Source organism: Sceloporus occidentalis, unplaced genomic scaffold (assembly GCF_023333645.1).
Source record: "Sceloporus occidentalis isolate IW3139 unplaced genomic scaffold, rSceOcc1.0.p SCAF_3, whole genome shotgun sequence".
NCBI lineage: Eukaryota > Metazoa > Chordata > Lepidosauria > Squamata > Phrynosomatidae > Sceloporus > Sceloporus occidentalis.
Window position 1 is genome coordinate 103384962 of NW_028316983.1, and position 20908 is coordinate 103405869.

The 20908-nt window shown below is 39.9% G+C and overlaps 2 protein-coding genes across 20 annotated transcripts in view; one reads left to right on the forward strand and one right to left on the reverse strand.

Annotated features, from left to right (window-relative positions):
- Nucleotides 1-12522, forward strand: part of CNN3 (calponin 3) — a 34966-nt gene extending 22444 nt beyond the window's left edge. The window contains exons 2-8 of one of the 2 annotated variants that reach the window (XM_089515691.1): nucleotides 5896-6017; nucleotides 7154-7220; nucleotides 8512-8649; nucleotides 9145-9261; nucleotides 9934-10080; nucleotides 11356-11505; nucleotides 11870-12522. In XM_089515691.1, the coding sequence (XP_089371817.1) occupies nucleotides 5896-6017; nucleotides 7154-7220; nucleotides 8512-8649; nucleotides 9145-9261; nucleotides 9934-10080; nucleotides 11356-11505; nucleotides 11870-11887 (759 nt within the window). In that variant the 3' untranslated portion in view covers nucleotides 11888-12522. Of the gene's footprint in view, nucleotides 1-5895; nucleotides 6018-7153; nucleotides 7221-8511; nucleotides 8650-9144; nucleotides 9262-9933; nucleotides 10081-11355 lie in introns of both variants that reach the window. The other variant, XM_089515690.1, reaches the window with a different exon arrangement.
- The window catches only part of SLC44A3 (solute carrier family 44 member 3), a 155230-nt gene continuing 146835 nt past the window's right edge, over nucleotides 12514-20908 (reverse strand). For all 18 annotated transcript variants that reach the window (XM_089515683.1, XM_089515677.1, XM_089515674.1 and 15 more), the window contains 3 exons: nucleotides 20405-20641; nucleotides 18217-18315; nucleotides 12514-15457 (listed from right to left, as the gene is read on the reverse strand). In XM_089515683.1, the coding sequence (XP_089371809.1) occupies nucleotides 15446-15457; nucleotides 18217-18315; nucleotides 20405-20641 (348 nt within the window). In that variant the 3' untranslated portion in view covers nucleotides 12514-15445. The remainder of the gene's footprint in view (nucleotides 15458-18216; nucleotides 18316-20404; nucleotides 20642-20908) is intronic.

Sequence of the window (20908 nt, forward strand, 5' to 3'; positions counted from 1 at the left end):
TAACATAGGCAGTGATGGAGAATTATAGCTATTCCATTTACTGTTGCATCATGTAGTCACTGTGCTGGACAATACATTTTAAAAATTCTTTCTATATCAGTATTTTGATATTTTAATAATCTATTGATTATCCATTGAACTGTGTGGGTCTTACTCTTCCCAGTGTGGGAAGAAGCTTGCATCAACAGATTCTCCTCTTTATTTTTTTCCCTGTTAACGCATTTTATTAAAAGATGACAGTCATCTTTATAGTCATCCTATATTCTAAGAAGATGAGCTTGTCTATCTGCCTTAATTCTACATTGCTTACTTCACTATTTTTTAATTTATGTATTGCCATCCTACATATAATTATATTTATTCTAGCGCTGTAACGTTCTGGCATACTTTTTGGTTCCTTTGTTGCTGTTTGTAAGGTTATATACTTGGATAGTAAGCAGTTAACTGACAGAATAGATTTTGCAAGTGCAGAGTACAGTAGGTACTTTGTAAGCAACCAGTATCTCTCCTCTGAGTCAGTGTGGCGTAGTGGTTTGTGGCCTACAACTGTGGAGATCAGCTTTTGCTTCCCTGCTTGGCTATGAAAACCCACTGGGTGACTTTGGGCAAGTCACATGCTCTCAGCTTCAGAGAAAGGCAAACTTCCTTTGATCAAATCTTGCCAAGAACACCCCATCATAGGGTTGCCTTAGGGTTGCCATACATCAGAAATGACTTGAAGGCACACAACAACAACAACAACAACAACATATTTCCCTTAAAATAAGAAAAAAGAAGAAGCTCTAGAGTGGTGAAGCTGCTAAAATCTTTCAGTTTGTTGTTGGCAGTAATAGGTAACAGACCTAGAAGACCACTTTTAAAAGTATATTGGGATTTATAGGCTCGTAAAGAGCCAGCATGCTATAGTGGTTGGAGTGTTGGACTAGGACTCTGAAAGACCAGGGTTTGAATCCCTGCTTGGCCAAGGGAACTCTGTGGATACCCTCTCAGCCTCAGAGGAAGGCAAAGACAACCTCCCTGAACAAATCTTATCAATAAAACCACATGATAGAGTTGCCACAAGTAGGAAACAACTTGAAGGCACACAACAATAAACCTAATTTCCGCTCTGGCTAAAACTGGTGGGAGAAATGTTGAATGGTTACAGTAACCCATATTTAAAAAGATAAGTGTTGGTGATGAGGAATGTGCATAGCAGAGTGGGGAATGTCCAGTGGGTGAGAGGCCACATTGGGCCCTCCAAGCTCACTAGCAGCTAGATCCAGCTCCAATAAGTAATGTTTTCTGTTCCCCAAATACTGGAGGACAAAAGTTTGAGAAACATTGCTTTAGATGTCTTTGTCCTAAAAAAAAAGTTGTCTTTTTTCTCTGTCCCACTAAAATTTGGTCATGACAAGGGTACATTGGCATCTACAAAAACAACCGGGGGGGGGGGGCACAGGACATGAACTCTGTGGGCCACATGTTGTAGCACATCACAACATTTTAAAAATTTATGTCTTAACAAACATTAGAGATTTTTTTTTAGAGAGCCTAGCAGAACATAGTAAAAGTTGATACATTTTGTATTTTAAATGTAGCAGCTGTTGGCTGATACATGTCCACTTAATGAATAATCATAGCTGTTTTGTGGAAAGTAGCATCTAAAGCAGTGGTTCCCAAACTTTCGTCCTCCAGGTGTTTTGGACTTCAACTCCCAGAAGCCCTAGCCAGCTGGGACCTGAAGTCTAAAACACGTGGAAGGTCAAAGTTTGGGGAACACTGATTTAAAGTATAGCTTCAAGTGATGTTTTGCAAACGGAGCTTTGTGGCACAACAAGAGGGTTCCCAGATGCCTTTGCCCGGTTGCCAGCAGTGACCCAGGGCAGTTCTAGAAGGAGGATGGGACTCCTTTTTCAAACATGTCAGTATTCTTTCTTGCTATTCTAGGTTTATCGTGACTGTGGGTGGGGACTATCAGAGCCAAAGAAATAACTGCTAGTGTTCTCACAACAAGCTTGATGAGCTTGTATGAATTTTTATACATAAAACACTGCAAATCTGTCTGAGGTGCACCTTAGTGAAATAAAGAAATAATAGAAAAGCTTATTAATATATCTGGATTGCTCCTATATCTGTGTTCATACACATATGTTGAGCCAGTGTAAGCATTTTATTTGGAGTTCATGGTGAAATGTTACATAGCTAGTTCACTCATAGAAGTTGAAGATAGAAGCATCTGAGCATTGTGTTTTTGGACTTGCTATGAAAATATCAGATTTCAAATGTGCAGAGAAATTGCAAAATGAATACTGGAAAAAGGTGGTTTTGCAGAAATGAGAGAACTGATGACATTCCTTGGCAATGCTGCTCTGGATAAAACATTAGTCACCCTTTATGCGTTCCAGTTCAAGAGCAGACTCGCTCTGAAATGCTCTTGTGATGACATGATCTTTTAGCCCTCTCTCTCCTATTAAAATGGGGCCCCAATGGGAACAGAAGCAACAAAGTCAGGGTTCTGTGGGTTAATTTGGTATGTTTTACCAACATACTGTGGTGTTCATTGATTTAAAATGATAATATATTGCACTTGAATTCATCTATTCTTTCCGTTCGTATTTTGAGTTCAGACCCTGGTGCAAATCTTTTATGCTGGTGGGACTGGAATTGTTCATCAGCAACAGATCTGTGTGATGGGCAGGGATTGCCAGTGGGTAACCACAGACTGACTAGCTGGCTAGCCAGGTAGCTAAGCACCTTTTGTGAGTGATGGGAGCTTTGGGCCAATTGGGAAAGGAATACATGAAGGGGAGGGATTCATGGAGCATCTGTTCTCCTGCTTCCTTCCATCCCCCTCTCTCTAGCTTCCTGCAGGCCGGGAAGAGACTCTGGAGACCTGCTGCCCATGGGCTGTATACCTAATGAGCATGTCTACAATGTTCCTTGCAGCAAAGAAGATGGGTGGGGAGATGCCTGGGGTGGGGAGCAAGGCAACAGTTTGGTTTGGGGGTTGGGGATAGAGGTGGGTCACCAATACCTGGGGTGTCCTGGAGTCTGGTTCAGTTGGGAACAGGAGGACCTTAATATTTTGTTCATGCAGCTTGGCTGCTTTGCTTGACTGTGGGAGCAACTCCTGAAGAGTCTGGCTTCCTTTCCTGGCCCACATGACAACAGTTTTGAGCTTTTGGCAGACCAGCTAAAAATCCTTACATAGGATTTCAATTTTTGTTTATTATTATTATCTTCTTTGAAAGCCACTGCATTTTATAATGGGTATAAAAAGTTTTGGTAAATTACGATAGCGTCTGCCAAAATAAAAACATAGGCAACATGTGCAGGTATGGCCATATTTCTCTGGGCAGAGTGGAAGAAAGGACAATAGGAAGACACTGCCCAATTCGCTTGAACTCTGTGTCATTGAGACTAGTGGACATTATTCCCAATAAGACTGCATAAGTTGGACATCATAATGTACTAAAATTCATTTTTGCTATTTTTAGTAATATTGAAGCAGGATCCATGTTTGTTATCACTGAAATTGCCTGAAATTTGGTACAGTTGGCCCTTCTTATACACAGATTTTTTTATACACAGATTTAAGCATCCACGGTTTGAAAATGTTCAAAAAAAGTCTAAATTTCAGATATCAAACCTTGATTTTCCATTTTTTATAAGGGACACCATTTTGCTATGCCATTATATTTAATGGGACTTGAGCATTTGCAGATTTTGTTATCCACGGGGGATCTTAGAACCTAGTGTATAACAAGGGTCCACTGTAAAAGCAAACACATTTTTCTCTCATGTGGCACCCATCACTTAAGATAACACTTTGGCATGTTTCATAACATTTCAAGCAAACATATTTTAATTTGAAATTTGTCTCAATATATATAGCTTGCTGTTTTACTTTGCATTTTTCTCATACCACAAATCTATGTTGACAACTCATAAATGAAAAACTAGAGGAAAACAATGTCCAACGTATAAAGTCTTTTACTGGGTGTCAGAAATGCTGCTTTTTAAGAATATGCTAAGGAGTATTGCATTTTCAATAAACCTCTAATAAATAGCTTCATTAAGAAAACAGTCTCACAGTGGAGAAGAATCCTTAAGTATGTAAAATAATGGAAATTAAAAATCCAAGATTTATCTCTGTATTTGAAGTATGTGTATGTAAATCTCTGTGTGAGAGCCATCATGGTGGTGTGGTTTGAATGTTGGGCTATGACTCTGGGAAACCAAGGTTTGCATCACCAATCAGCCATGGAAATCCGGCTGACTTTGGGCAAGTTACACTCTCTTAGCCTCAGAGGCGTTCCCTCTCTGATCAAAATCTTGCCAAGAAAACCCTGTAATAAGTTTGCTTTAGGATTGCTAATGCCCCCAAATTTTTAGTTCTAAATTACGGATTTTGAGTTTGATGAAGAGAAAAGTAACAAAAATTACTGGTATCAGTACGGTGTCTTCGTGTTTTTCTCTTTTTCTCTCTTCCACACTTCTCTCTCTTTTCTCTCAATGGTAAATAATTCTGGCCACATTCCCACTAGCTTTGCAAGAGAATTCAATTGCATCAACGTTGCAGAATAAATAAAGCAATGATCCTTCAGCCTTTGGTCTTCCAGTTGTGTTAGTCTTCAGCTCCCAGAAGCCCCAGGCAGCATAACCAAGTATTCAGGAATTCTGGGAACTGGAGCCAAAAACATCTAGAAGGCCAAAGTTTGTGAACCACTGGCATAAAGCATAGAAACTTAAAAGCTTTGTTATGTTTCCACACCTTTTCTTCTTATCTTTCTTAAAAATGGTAAACTAGATTTGGGATTGTTTTTCTTGTGGAGTAATTTTTTTTGTAAATGAGTTCGATAGCTGTTGAAGTTAAGAAGTAAAAACAAACATCAAGGCAAAATATCATTTATAATTTGCTTTTGTATACATTTTAAAATTGGCTTCTTGACAGATATTTCAATTTGGGTTTTTCCCCCCTGCACAATATTAAGTGTAACACTGGCAGTTGTTCAGAGAACTGATGGAATTCCTTATCCATGGCTACATAGATTATCTCCCCCCCCCCCCCCCCGGCCGCCCGAGCACATTGACATCATCACTTAGAAATGCAGTGCAAGGGTTTTCTCTTCTTTCCTCCCCTATAAGCGCATAGGTTAAGCCATAGGTATTGAGCTAGGGATGGGGTGGCTGAGCAGTTAAAATGCTGACTCTGTCAATTGCAAGATCGGCAGTTCAAGACCCAAGTCTTGTGACAGAGTGAGCTCCCATCACTAGTCCCAGTTTCTGCCAACTTAGGAATTCAAAAGCATGTAAAAGTGAAAGTAGATAAATAGGTTCCACTTTGGTGGGAAGGCAACAGCATTCAGTGCAGTTATGTTTAAGTGTACTGATAAGCGGTATAGAAACATACTTGCTACATGACTACCAGAGTTGTCTTGGACAATGCTAGCTTTTCAGCTAAGTAACGGAGATGAGCACCACCTCATAACTTGACAACTTTGTCAAGGGGAAAACTTTCCCTTTACCTTTATTGAGCACACATGCTGAGGACAGTCAGGGACAAAGCAAGAAGAGGTTGAAACTGGAGAGATGTAGAAGGAGAGCTGTGCAGAATGGCAATGGTTGCTTCCATAAGCAAGAGTATGCTTGCAAGTGGAAATCCCTTGTCGGGGATGAAATCTTTTTGAAGAAATCTGTTGGCTTGTTTGAACAGCTGGAAACTATCATATGTATTTAGGTAAAGCTTCCAAAATATTTAGATATTTAATTTTATGCAAATCAGTAAAGCCGATAACCAAGATAAGATTGGATCCATTTTAAGATGTGTTCATAACATATCCTTACTGAATCAAAGAGGCTGTCATTATGTTACAAATGAAGAAATCTATTTCACTTTTTTTCTTGTTTCAGATTGCTTTGAAATATGATCCACAAGTAGAAGAAGATCTCCGCAACTGGATTGAAGAGGTCACTGGCATGAGCATTGGGGCAAACTTTCAGTTGGGCTTAAAAGATGGCATCATACTGTGCGAGTAAGCAACATAATTTCTTTTTATTTCATATCATGCAGGTCTCCTGAGTTTTAGACCAGAGTTCTTAATATATTCAGGAGCCTCATATATATCTACTTCCTATTTTTAAAAACGAGATATACATTCATCCCTCCTCGTTTGTGAACTTGGGATCTGTGGTTTTTGTCCCATGCAGACGGCAAGCGGGGAGGGACAAAATGGAGGGCACCCCCCACATACATTATAACCAATGGGGCTTGAATATCTGCAATATTTTTGATTCGTGGGTGTGTGTGTCCGGAATGGATCCCCCATGTTTTGGGAGGGATGTGTGTACCGGTTTTATTCTTCCTCTCCTGAGAACAGAGCTTAGGGAAGTATGGCTTCCCCACAGCAATTTTTGTGGCCCCTAAGGCCCAATTTTTGGGGATGGTTTTCAATCTTCAAATGCCTCATAGGGGGGTACAAGAGGCAATGCTGGCACATCCCCCCAGTGACTTTTGGCCCAAGAGAGGCATTTTTGAAAAAACAGTGAACTGGATGTTGACTGGTGCCTTCTAGATGATGTGGGGTGAGTGGGGTTGGGGTGATGCCAGAACGATACAAACTAACAAAATTTTTATACCAAAGCAAAATTAAAATGAACAAAAAAAGGTGTACGTTAATAAATATGTTAGTTTGAGGAATAGGGTGACTTGAATCCCTGGCTTTATTTATTCATGGGTGTACTTACAATTTTTAACATATGATATAGTGGCCACTTTTAAATCATTTACAGTCTAAATGCCATTTACATGCTTGCTTTGGCCTCACTTTGCAAGGACTATCCCATGTCATGCCACAGGTGGTTATTTTGATCCTTTCCCAGTCAATGGACACAGACAGCTTGTTCACAGATTGGCAAGGTGAAAGTCTGTTTCTTGGAATGCTTATTTTCTACATGTAGTGAGATTTTTTCAGAAGTGTATTCTAAAGTGTGATACCTATTAAAACTTAATAGTTGGATGCATTCTGCAAAGTACCACCCCTACAGGCTGTATGTATTGACAATTTTAAAAGATTTTGATCCAGATATATGCAAGATGAATATCTCATTTGGTGATTATGTACAGATTATTTTTAAAAAGGGCTTTTACTTCATTCTGTTGTTTTTGCAGGCTTATCAATAAACTTCACCCAGGATCAGTAAAGAAAATCAATCAGTCCAAATTAAACTGGCATCAGGTAATCAATGAGTTAAATACTGTAGAGTTGCTGTAGCTCTCTTCAAAGGACATGTAAAATGTATGAATGAAAACGTAATGGTCACTGATTGTCAGAAGGAGAATTTCAGCAAGTTAGTCTTTTATTGATTTAGATTTGGAGAGACATAAAATTTTCAACAGTAAAGGCATTAATGATTAAGCTGTTAGAAGTTTTATTTTATTTTCTGATGAGAGCTTCACTGAAGGTGTACCAGAGTAGAGACATTCATTACGTGAGTAGAATAGAACTGATTCAGTGGGCCTTTTTTTTTACAGCCCAAGGAATGTGTTTGTTTTGTTTTGTTTTAACATTTCAAATAAGGGGCCTTTGATAGCCCAAGGAAATGTCCTTTTATATATAAGATGCATTTGTCATTGGCTTCTGGCTTTGCCAAAGTAACAAATTGGATGTCATTATCCACATTATGTGATACAGGAAGGAGTTAATGTATATACATTTCCTGTCCAACATGCTAAAGTCCAAAATAGACAACCAGGACAGGAAGACTTGTAGAAAGCAGTGTTTGCTCTTTCTTTCTTTCTTTCTTTCTTTCTTTCTTTCTTTCTTTCTTTCTTCTTCGGTACATTTTAAAAACTGGATTTAAGTAATTGTTGAAATATTTTAGGGGCCTGAATGTACTTTCCATTGCATTAACCCAGTTTGCAAAATCAAAACAAGATAAACCAGTAACAAAGTGCCAGTGTTCACACGACTATTATCCTGAATGTCGGTTTCATGTATGATGCTTATGAGCATTTGAACTTGTATTACATTTAAGCAACTTCCCAACAGAAATTTGAAAAGGGGGGGGGGGAGCCCTACACAGCATTATCTAGAAAGGGAGAATTAGTGGTCAAGGAAAGGATCAGGCATACGAACTCCACTTCTCCAATCTAAATCAGTGCCCCTTCATGCCTAACAAAACATCAGTTCAGGATTATTTCATGTGTTTGTTATTGTTGTGTGCCTTCAAGTCATTTCCAACTTAAAGTGATCCTAGGACATAAGCCTTTTCCAACTTTTGGTGACCTGTCATGGGGCTTTCTTGGAAATTTCTTCAGAGGGAGTTTGCCATTGCCATCCTCTGAGAGAGTGTGATTTGCTGAACATCACCCAGTGGTTTCCATGAAAGGAGTGAGGATTTGAATCTGAGTCTCCAGATTCACAGTCCAGCACTCAAACCACTATACTACACTGGCTCACACATGAAATGTTTAGTTCACTTTAAATAAAAAGAAGTAATGACTTCCTGCATTTGTTTTAATTTTAGCTGGAGAACATTGGAAATTTTATCAAGTCTATTCAACAATATGGCATGAAACCACATGATATTTTTGAAGCAAATGATCTCTTTGAGAATGGAAATATGACCCAAGTTCAGACATCACTGGTTGCACTAGCAGGTCTGGTAAGTCTATATTGCCATTTGGAGTCTAATTCTAACAGTTATATTATTGGGTCCATGTCTAATGAATACCATCAGCATAATATTCAATATTACAATATGCCTGTCAGTAAGGAACAGAAAATGCTTTACAATCCTTACCTCATTTGTTATCCAAAAGAAGCCTCTTCCATTATAGGATTTATGTAACAAGCATGCCATGACATTCCATGCACAGAAGTTAATAAAGCTGGTGTTGGCTTGTTGGAGCTCCAAGCCAAACTTACTCTGTACTAAAGTTGAGGGATATTGCTCACTTTTCACCTCTGTTGCCAAATATGTACTGTAGTTGTCAAATCAGAGATCCATTCAATAGTTTAAAAACACTTCTGGCACAAAGTCATTAAATCAAGGATAATTCAGACCACTAATAGAAGAATAGGATATATTTGTGTCATACTGATCCAGTGGCAAAAATGTGTACCAGAAACACTGAATGCCATTTTATCCTTTATCTAGGCAAAAACCAAAGGCTTTCACACTACTATTGATATTGGTGTTAAATATGCAGAAAAACAAGCAAGATGTTTTGATGCTGGAAAACTTAAGGCTGGGCAAAGTGTGATTGGTTTGCAGGTAAGGAATAAAGGTAAACTTCACTAAATCAGCATTCAGGGGAAATGCTTAAGATCTGACAGATAACTGTTTGCGCTACTTACAAAATAGTTGCAAGATTTATCTTGCCTTTGGACTGGGAGTTTTCCAACATATGTTGACTACTGTTAGATAACATGATTTAAAGGTAAGGGTTTCCCCTTTTATGTGATTGTCCAGTTGTGTCCGACTGAGGAACAAAAAAGCCCACAGTGGAGTATACAAAGGGATCTGTGATCAGCAGGCATGGGATAACTAGTCTTTGGCCTAAACTCAACTACTATACTTCCATCTAAGGTAGACCCATTGGATCAGTGAAATGTATATAAGTGATTCTGATTCATTTGGCATTTTCTAAGTGCAACTAGCAATTGATTTTAGGCTAGTGAATTCCTCTTATATGTATACCTGGATTATCCTAGTTGCCTTGGATCCCATCCTGAGAGAAAAGTGGGAGATAATTTAATTAAATAAATAATGTCTTTAACATTGTTGTGTGGAGTAGGTGCTGCAGACTGTATTTTAGTCTTCCTACATGGAGTGATTGTTATTTCTAGTCATTAGTATGAAAGGGTGGTGGTTATAAATTACAATTGTACATTTTGGGGACTTATTTTTTTCCCTTAAGTTTTCACCAGTCTCTTCTGTCTGCAGATGGGAACCAACAAATGTGCCAGCCAAGCAGGCATGACAGCTTATGGGACTAGGAGGCATCTCTATGATCCAAAGATGCAAACTGATAAGCCATTTGACCAGACAACAATTAGCCTGCAGATGGGGACTAATAAAGGGGCCAGTCAGGTAAGCAAGAGTTATTCTACCATCTAGGTTTCTACTATCCTAAACTGTATTAAAATGTGTTTCAGTATTAGAGACATTACAGAGCATGTGAAAAGCTGACTCAACAGCAAGATGTCAGTTCAAACATTTGTTAAGTCCAAATCCATATTCAGTCGTTCATTTAGATCTTGGAGATGGCTAGGACACCCATTTTTCTTTACCTGTCAGCTATCTGCTTCTTTACTCAGAATAACCAAAGAAACTATCGCAGGATAGCTCTGCCAAATCTTTGAATATAGGCAAGGAAATGAAGATTACCTTTAATCAGGGATCTTAAGTTAACAGGGGGACTTGCCAAACCAAAAAATTGCCACCACTATTCATTTCCTGGCAAATTCCTACTCCAGAAAAGAGACCATGCTAGTTTGGTGCTGCTAACTGAAAGTGCTCTTGCTCCTTTGCATTGCAGCATCTGAAATGATAGGGGAAGACAGGGAACTGCTAGTGGAGAGCAGCTGAAAAGACTCTATCTCCGGAAGGCGCTAATCAGGATTTCCCAAAAGAAGGGACAGTCAAAAGTTGAGTGCTAGAAAGACTGCAAAGCTCTTTTCTGTGATGGTGCCTGGCATCTCATGCCCACCAAGCCTTTGCTGAGGGAAAATTCAATCAAGGGGGAGGATAGGCGCTACAACTGGAAGGTGTTTAGACTAACAGACAGGATATTCTCTAACCACCTTTGCACAGTTTCAAAGGTGTGTGGCAGGATGGCTACTTGGCAGTGTGAGCAGTGTGGTTTGTGTGTGGCAACAACCACGCAGAGCAAAATTGTCAAAGTTCATATGTGGTTACCAATCAGTTTCAGTCATTTCACTGTTTTTTTTTTCCTGGCAATATAATTATTTTTATTTAGTTTTCTCCACAAAAAATGTAGAGTCTAAACCAGCAGTTCTCAACCTGTGGGTCGTGACCCATTTGGGGGCGCCTAAGACCATTGGAAAACACATATTTCCGATGGTCTTAGGAACTGAGACACCGCAATTTTATAGTTGAGGGTCACCACAACATGAGGAACTGTATTAAAGGATCGTAGCATTGGGAAGGTTGAGAACCACTGGTTTAAAGAAATCATGGAAGTATGATATCAATATCACTTGTATACCAATATGCCAAGCAGCTGATTCTGCCAGATTTTAAGATGCATGTATTCTACTACTATCATTGTTAATAATTACTACTAATATCTTAAACTGGTTATTTTGTTCAGATGGTTTTAAAATGTATTTATTTATTTTTTAGGCAGGGATGCTTGCACCAGGGACGAGGCGAGACATTTATGACCAGAAGCTCACATTACAACCTATGGACAACACTACTATTTCCCTACAAATGGGCACCAACAAAGTAGCTTCCCAGAAGGGCATGAGTGTATATGGGCTTGGACGGCAGGTATATGACCCTAAATACTGTGCTGCACCAACAGAACCTGTCATTCATAATGGGAGCCAAGGAACAGGGACTAATGGGTCGGAAATCAGTGATAGTGATTATCAGGCAGAATATCCGGATGATTATCACAGCGAATACCAAGATGACTATCAGAGAGATTACCATGGTCAGTACAGTGACCATGGCATTGATTATTAGATTTGCCTCAGATGCTCAGTATTAGTTTATTATTTTATTCAGTTAAAACGAAACTAGCCTTGTGGAATTGTTACCCATCTTCTTTACACATTATGCTTCATATACCTAAGGAAATATTGCCTTACATAACATTCCTTTTTCCTTTCTCTGCCCTTTCCTTCTCTAGTTGCCTTTAGTGCTGTAACAGTTGCACTCTACAGCATAAACAATAACTGCATATGAAGTAAAAAGGAATACTGTGAAAGAGGAGTTCTCTCATACAGCCAAGTCTTTTAATAATAATAATAATAAACTATGCATTTTTTACAAGCTTGTTCTGAAATAGGCATTTTACGTATCATACCATGCCTTTTCTTTTTTTAAAGAACTTCTTTTATTTACAGCTCCATCCTTTGGAAGACTGTAAAAACCTTTTGTGCATATATTGGTAATTATGGACTGTGCCACAAAAACAAACAAAACAAAACGATTGTGGTTTATTACTTAAAGCCCCCCCCCCCCAAATTTCATAACTACTTGCTTGCTAACCTTTAATGTCACAGTAGACATAATAAATGTGCATTTGTGATCGTGTGTGTTCCATTCCAATATATAAATTGACCAAATCCATAGAAAGAGCTGTCTTTACCTAAAAGGGAGCTTGTATAAAGTCTTGAGCCCACAGAAGTCTCCATATTTTGATGGTGCGTTGACTTTTATTTTCTGTGCCATAATGTATCCATGTAGAATTGCCTTTTCTTTGAATTGTATTTATTGCCACATTTCTCATCATAAACTGATCTTGTTGTATTTTTTATAAATAAATGTTGTTTTCTTGAAGGTGTGGAACAACTTGTGTTATTAAATACAAAATAACCATTCTCTCAGAATCATAGATACCCAGTATCAAAGTAATTGCTGGTTAGTAAGAGGTAAAGATTGCACAAGGTAAACAGCTTGAAAGAAAGGTAACAGAAAGTAGGAAGGTCAATAGGACACCCCAACATTATATATGCTAGCTTATAAGTAACTGTTGCTCAGTTCAGTAGAACCTCATAGTAAACATTTTGGATTTCACCTGAAAGCCTTATTTTGAAGTACACCTGAATTCATGAGGTCTGGAAGTATGCAGAGCCATGGAGCTGCTCACTCTAAGCCCCTCCTGAATTGAGGCGATAAGCCTGAAGAAACATTGTACTTGTGCTTTCTTGAGTGCCAGTCGAACGCCACTGGCAACGCGGATAAAGTTGGACAAATTCCTGGCAAGGTTAAGCATTGCAGAGGCAGGGTCTTACATGCACCTGACCATTTGGGCAGCATCAGATTTCATAATTCTGCCCATACCCAGTTTCTACCCTTGCAGGTTCAAGAAAATGGCTAAACAGAGCTAAAGTGTAATTTCTCAGCTAATCAGGGGTCATGTTTGTCAGAAAACAGTAGCCTCACTAGCAACTATAATAATACAGTTGATCCCCTCCTCCCCACATTTACAGCTTTGACTTTTATGGATTCAAGTATTCATGGATTTGATTAATATGTTCTTTTGTCAACTTGCACCAAAAGTCACACTGGAGGATTAGAGATTCCGAGAGAGAACAATTCTCTAGACATTAGTAGGTCATTCAGCATAATTCTGTAGTGAACTTTTGACAGATCTTGACGTTAGAGTTGTGCTGGACGATGTAGAAATTCCTAGAGAGGTATTCTCTCAGGTAAAAAAAAAGTGCCTTTTTTATTTGCACCTTCCCCACTTTGACAGTTGTCCTGTGCCCCTAACCCCAGTGAATGTGGAGGTTCCACTGTATTGCCAAATCAATAATGGGTTTTTATTTAGAACAGCACTTCATGGTGTGCTGCTTGTGCTAGAGAAAGTGGGCAGGTAGGCAAACTTTTGTGACTCCACCTTTCCCTGCAGCCCCCAGGTCTCCTGGAAAGCTGCTCTAGACATCTTGGGTGGGTGGGCTCCAGACCAGGGCCCATTCACATCACACAGTTACAACACTGTTATTTTCACCCTTGCTAAAATCCCTTAGGAAATGATTTAGTGCTTTAGCAATAAAAAAATGAACAAAACTTCATCTATGCCCTATTTTTAATTTCAGTTCTTATGTTATATCGGACTATTTACAGTGGTCCTGCTGCTTAACCTACCTGAAAAGTGTTTTTTTCTTTTTCTACACAGTAGTTGGCTGTAAATGGAAAATAATGGCTCAGTACAGACCGCGTGAAAGCGCCGTCCTCAGGCCAAAACTAGAGCTGGGGAACACGCAGCATCCACACGCTCCCCAGGCCTAGTTTGTATGGATGGTGCCATTTTGAAAGCACGCCATCCATACAGCGTGCGCAACGATGGTGTCATGCACACACCGCCTCCACATGGACCGGCGCATGCGTGACGCCACCGCGGTGCTGCAGGACACTTGGGGCACCCTTTCGGCATCGTGGGAAGGAGCTCCAAAATGGAACTTCTTCTGTGTGCGTGCATCGCTGGCACGGCCTTTACATGGCCGCGCCTGTCGGGGTGTCCACAGGCATGAAGCGCCATGGACACCTCTTTCCAGGCCACGAAGAAGCGGTATTTTGCTGCTTTTTCCCGGCTTGGAAAAGCACTGGGTTGGGGCCGCAGGGGCTGCCGGTGAGGCTGCCCTGCCTCCAACCTGGCAAGAAAAGGGGCAACAGCGGACCACCCCAATGATACACTTACGTTGATTCTACTTCCTTGCACATGGATATTGACAGCCAAACCTTTTTACAAACCAGTGTTCAGAATCCAGAGAAATGTAAGGGAAGATCTTCATATGGGTTTATTTTTCTACTTTGCAGTGACCAGCACAAGCCACTTTTGAAACTTTGAAAGGCTCTTAAAAGCAAAGTGGATTAAGGCCTGACACAGTATTATTTTTCAGAAAGCACAGAGGGCAGTCTGTAGGAATGAAGGTCTCATAATGATATATAAACATATTTTTTTTAGTTGGGGCCAACATAGGATATTATTTAATAGTAGTAGCAACGGATAAGTCTGCTTTATGTACAGAAAAAGGACTGTTTCCCTTCGACCAAGACAAAAGCTAGCCATATGTGATATCCTGAAACATGTCCTGGACGTCTTAAGGCCTCTACATAAAATTTATAGTGCAGTTGATTTAAAGTAAGTTCTAGAACGTATTTGATATAATTAGGCTTTGTTCTCATTAACAATGCCATAGAAAAAGAAGAGCATAGTGTATATATCCCACACGCTTTCCCTTGTTACATGATCAAGTACTTTTTCTTTGCAGGACAGAATTGCCCAAGAAAGCATCACCTTCAAGATTTCTATGTGAAATTTTCCACACACACAAACACACACATCAAGAATTCATAGTTACTTGATTCCACAAGATAATATAGGGTCACCTCTAACATGGCTTCTAATCTAATGAATGAATATTCATGATTTAGATATTCTCCAGGCCACTGATACTAAGCAAGGCTCCATATTTACTTGCTGTTGAGTCAGCTCTATTGCTGCTGTTTTTCTTTAAGAGAACTCATACCAAAAGGGCAACAGAGTTTAAGATTGATCCACATTTACAAACATTCATTAAAAAAACAATTTTAATTAAAACGTGTGCTAAAAGTTTGTTGTTTTTTTTAAAAAAGAAGACAATGGGTTCAATTGTCTCTTCTAGTGCAAAAAATACAAATCGGCTCTGGCTGTTTCTTCAAAGCACTGGCAACCTTCACTTTGTTTTGTCTTGCTGTGCATGGTGTTAAAGCCATCTCAAGTTCTGGTCTATAAGTGGGAGAAAATGTGTAGTATTAGTCACAATGGTAACACAAGGTCTGCAGAGGGACACAGACCATATAAAAGGAAGACGTGTGGTATAGAAATAACACTTTTGTACATTCTGTTAATGTAATATGATTTTACCCCCCCCCCTTTTTTTTTGTACAGAAATCCATGTAATGAATAAACCAAGCACAACCGTCTATAAACATATAATACACTTAAAACCACACATTCCAGGTTGCAAGACCAGCTTATTATTTCCATACTCCAGAAAGGTCTGAAAAACTATGCAAGGGCTTATGCCTGCCAGAGGTTGCAACACGAACAAAAATCCAGAAATATGACCGCTACGTGCACATTTGCTTTTCTGGCACGAACTATTTTGGCAGAAAAATGATAGCTGCTACTGTAAAAATCTCACAGAAAATCTACTTTGGGAAGCACCCAGTGACTTTTTTTTCCTGCTCCAAAACAAACTATGACATACAGGGACTATTTTGAAGATGACATTACTTTTTCATTTCAATACGACACTTCAGTGAAATTATAGTTCAGCTGAGCTGTACTTTTAAAACACATGTAAAAATAGGGGGCAAAAGGGTTACAGTTATCTACTGCAAACATGGTGACTTGGAAGCACTGCTTTTTTTGTTGTTGATCTCTAACAGATGGCAATGGCGGGTGGAGAGAATTCCACCCTTTAAAAAAACAACCAAATACAGTAACTAAAAGCTTATGCCAAATGTACTTTTATAAAAGAATGCGAGAACACAAGAAAAGGGCATGCTTCTATGTACTACCATATACTGTTGGAAGAATGAATGTCAGAAAGTGCCGGCCAAAATTTGGTGCCCACTTTTTAAAATGACTTATATATCAAAAAGAAAGAAAATGTTTGTTGTTGCTGTGGCTGCTGCTGCTGCTAACTACCCTCCATTCCTTCCTATCCTCAGCCTCTCTGCTTATATTCTACAGGCCCAGGCCTATGGCCTCCCTGATTGATTTTCTCCATCTGGCATGTGGTCTTCCTCTCTTTCTGCTTCCCTCTACTTTGCCTAGTATTACAGTCTTTTCTAATGATCCATGCCTTCCCATGATGGGGCCAAAGTATAGCAGCCACGCTTTAGTCATCTTAGCTTCCAGGGAGAATTCGGGTTTGATCTGTTCTAGGACCCATTTATTTGTCTTTTTGGCCATCCATGGTATATATCCTCAGCACTCTTCTCCAGCACCACATTTCAAATGAGTTGAATTTCTTTCTATCTCCTTTTTTTCACTGTCCATCTCTCACATCGGTACATGGTGATGGGGAATACAATGGCTTGGACAATTCTAATTTTAGTGCTCAGTTGTATATCTTTACACTTTAGGACAGTGATAGCGAACCTATGCCACGCGTGCTGGAATTGGCACTTGGCGCCATTTCCTTGGGCACGGGGCAGGGGCGAAGGCGGAAGAGGCACACGCGCCCATTCCTCCTCCTCCCTGCCTTTTCCTGGAAGACAGAAAAGGGCGCTCGGGAGAAGGAGCCAGAGGAGCACACCCCTGGTTCCTCCTCGCAGCCTTCTCCCAGCCTTCAGCTGCCTCTCTGAGACAGCTAGAGACCGGGAAAAGGGTGAGGAGAGGAGGAGCAACCGGCACGTGCCAGTTTCCCCTCCCAAGGTATCTTTGCTTTGGGCGAGACAACTGGAGGCATGAAAAGGTCTGTGGGGAGGAAGGCAGGGGGCGTGCCCAGCCCCCTTCCTCCCCACTTAGCCTTTCTGCCCTCCAAGTGTTCCCAAACGGGGCACTTGGAGGGCAGGCAAGGCCCATGGGGAGGAAGGCAGGGGGCATGCCCATTCCTCTTCTTTTCCTTATGCCTTTCCTTGCCCCCAAAGAACTCCAGAGAGCCCTTTGGGGTGAAGAAAGGTCTGGGAAGAGGAGGATTGGGGCTGTGCCCAAGGCTCCGCCCCTTCACAGGCCTTTGCTGCCCCCCAGCTCTTTCTGAGAGACAGCTGGGGGCCAGGAAAAGGGTGGGGGGGGGAGAAGAAGCCCCACCCAGAGAGTGGAAGCCATGCTCCTGGGCCAGAAGTCCTGCCCTGGCACACAACCCCATCCTGAGGGGGCAGAAGCCCTGCCACCTGGCATGCGAACCTGAAAAGGTTCGCCATCACTGCTTTAGGATCTTGTCTAGTTCCCTCATGGCTATCCTTCCCATTATTTATCATGTGTTATTCCCCATAATTGTTCAAGCAACAATAACATATCCCTTCCTCTCAAACAGATTTTTGCCTCCCAATATATTGCATTCTTCCTTAACAGTTAGCACAACAAATTTAAAGAACTTCAGAACTTCCGGTTTTACTTCAGGTTAACACAGGCTGCAAACAAGAGAAGAAATTCCAGATGGCAGTAACTCATTTTTTTTCTAATAATGTACACAGTGCTTTGCCTTAAAGACTCTTATTGCTGATTAAGACTCGGCACTCATTAATGAAGGGGTGGAATTTGTGGTCCTTCATATGCAACTGTATTGCAATCAGCAGCATTCCTCACTGCTGACTATGATGGCTACAGCTGATGGGGCTTGCATTCTAACAACACCTGGAGAGTTACATGATTCCAACTGCTGCATTAATGCATATCTGACTGTTTTGTGAAGGGTGGCCAGATATGCTTGACTCCCAGTATTTCTCTAAAGTACAGAAAACGTGAAGTATAAAAATACCTAAAATGCAAATAGAAAGGCATATTATTTGTTGTCTATACAGTTTGTTTCTTACCATGGGCTGGAGTTCTGTGCCGTATTCACTGTTATGCAAGGTCTTCTTATTTCTTTGTTTGATCTCTTTTTCAAGCTTGCTACTCTGATACACAAAATGCTGTAGAGAACAACAAGAACGACCCATTACTTGAAAATATTTGAGCAGTTTCAAATTGGTCAGTACAGTGGATCCTTGTTATACGCTGGGGTTTGGTTCCAAGATCCCCCGTGTATAACAAAATCCGTTTATGCTCAAGTCCCATTAAGTATAATGTCATAGCAAAATGGTGTCCCTAATAAAAAATGGAACATCAAGGTAAATGTATACTTTTTTGGAACATTTTCAAACCGTGTATGCTTAAATCCGTGAATAAAAAATCTGTGTATAAGAAGGGCCGACTGTATTAGATTTGGATCAACAACCTTATCTCCTAATCAACAGTTATTAAACAGAATTTGCTTTCTGGGATATACAGGACAGAGTTAAGAAAACTATCACCTCTTGATAGGACAACAATAAAAAGTAGTTTGGTATAAAATGCTGTGTTGACTTCATAAAGGTGGAATATAACTAAATGCTCCTCCTCCTCCTCCATTGATTTACACTTTACCAATGAGTGGTAAAGGATAAGAGGCTATTGTCTGAACAGAACAATCTTATCACCCTATCTGTTCAACTTATATGCAGAGCATACTGTAAGAAAAGCAGGCTTGGACAAAGAAGGAGGAGGAGTGAAAATAGGAGGAAGGAAAATCAACAATCTGAAATATGCTGATGACACCATAATACTAGTAGAAAACCTCACAGACCTGGAACAACTACTAAGAAAGATCAAGGAAGAAAGTGCAAAAGCAGGCTTACTGCTGAGCATAAAGAAAACAAAAATTATGACCATGGAGAATCTACACAAATTCAACCTAGACAATGAAGAAATAGATATAGATTCTCATACTTGGGATCAAACAATAATAGAAACGGGGACTGCAACCAGGAAATTAGAAGATTAAGAATGGGGAGGGCAGGTATAAAAGAACTAGAAAAGATCCTAGGAGCTGGACAGTTAAGAAAGAAGATAGGAAGAAAATCAATGCACTGGAGATGTGGTGCTGGAGAAGAGTGTTGAGGATGCCATGATCAGTCAAAAAGACAAACAATTGGGTCGTAGAGCAGATCAAGCCACAAATCTCTCTGGAAGCCAAGATGACAAAACTTAGGCTGTCGTACTTCGGATACATCTTGAGAAGGCATGACTCACTGGAAAAAACAATAACACCAGGAAAGGTGGAAGTATAATCTAATGGCAATCCGAACGCAATCATGAGGTTTAATGTTATTGCGTGATCGACTACCACACACAATTTTGGGCAATGGCAAGCTATTTCCAGGCAATGGGAAGTCAGTTCGAATGCAATTCGAATTCACGTAAATTCGCTGAACTAACTAATTTATGTGAATGCGTTCTGGCCCCACTTTCTTTTCATTCGAAATTAAGAGAAATTCCTCCTGTGTGATAAACTCCTTAGATGGATGGACTCTATTAAGGAGATCATAGATATGAATGTACAGGAACTAAGGCAGGGTAGTGGAGGACAGAGTGTCTTGAAGATATCTCATCCACAAGTTCACCATAGGTCAAGATCGAGTTGCAGTTAACAACAACAACAACAACAACAGAGTGATTATTACTTAGTAATTACTAAGGGAGCTAAGAAGTTCCAAGACTCTAGAAATAAGTGCCACTATTAGAAGCAAGAGCAGGCTATGGAGTTACTCAGCCTAAATCTTATTCTAAGTCTTGACTAGAGTAGAGCCACTGAATCAAATGAATTTATCCATATGCTCCTGTTCAACAATTGACTCAGTTGGTCATCCCAACAGATTCCAATCACTCATACACATAAAAGCTTAGCATCAACAAGGGGAAAAAGAAACTGACACCAATACAGTAATTTTTAAATACTGTCATACCATTTACATAAGGATCAAAGGAGACAATCAGAAAATAAAACTTTAGGATATGCACAGCATGATCTGTTTCATGTGGAATAAGATATGGAAGTGACATATAAAGATAGATAATTTGGCATCTTGTTGACCACTGGTGGGAGGCTAGATGCAGAACTAGATGGACCTGAATCTTTGCAGGGTTGCATTCTTAATTTCTTCAAACCAGCTTTGATTTGTCCTTTATGGCTGCTTAGCTTACCACTAATTCTTGGTCCATAAAATATGGCTTCTCTGCAGACCCATCATTTGTTTCTCTATCAACAGCAAAGCAAAGGAATAGGACATCCACTATTGTTTGAAATACAGATAAGAAGCTGTGGGCCACGAGATAAGCCAAAAAGGTTAGCAGCAGCAATGGAACTACCCACACATGTAGTTCACGGTGGTAGTTGAATGCCATCAAGCCTCCAAATACTGTGAAACACACCACAAACACCTGTTTCAAAACAAAAGGAGACACCACATTGAAAGTTATTGTTGCAGATCTCATGCATCAGAAGTAACCAAACTATCTTAATTATTTAGATTCTCCAAGATAATTGCTTTTGAAAGAAAAAACCTGATATAAAAATTGATGTTAGGTGTTTTCTGCTTGCAACACAAGGAGTCAAGTTAATCACTATGGCATTTTTATTTTTCAGCTTTTGATTTTCTTCCTGTTAATGTTATTAATATCAGACTAATTGATTTCTAATATTTGATA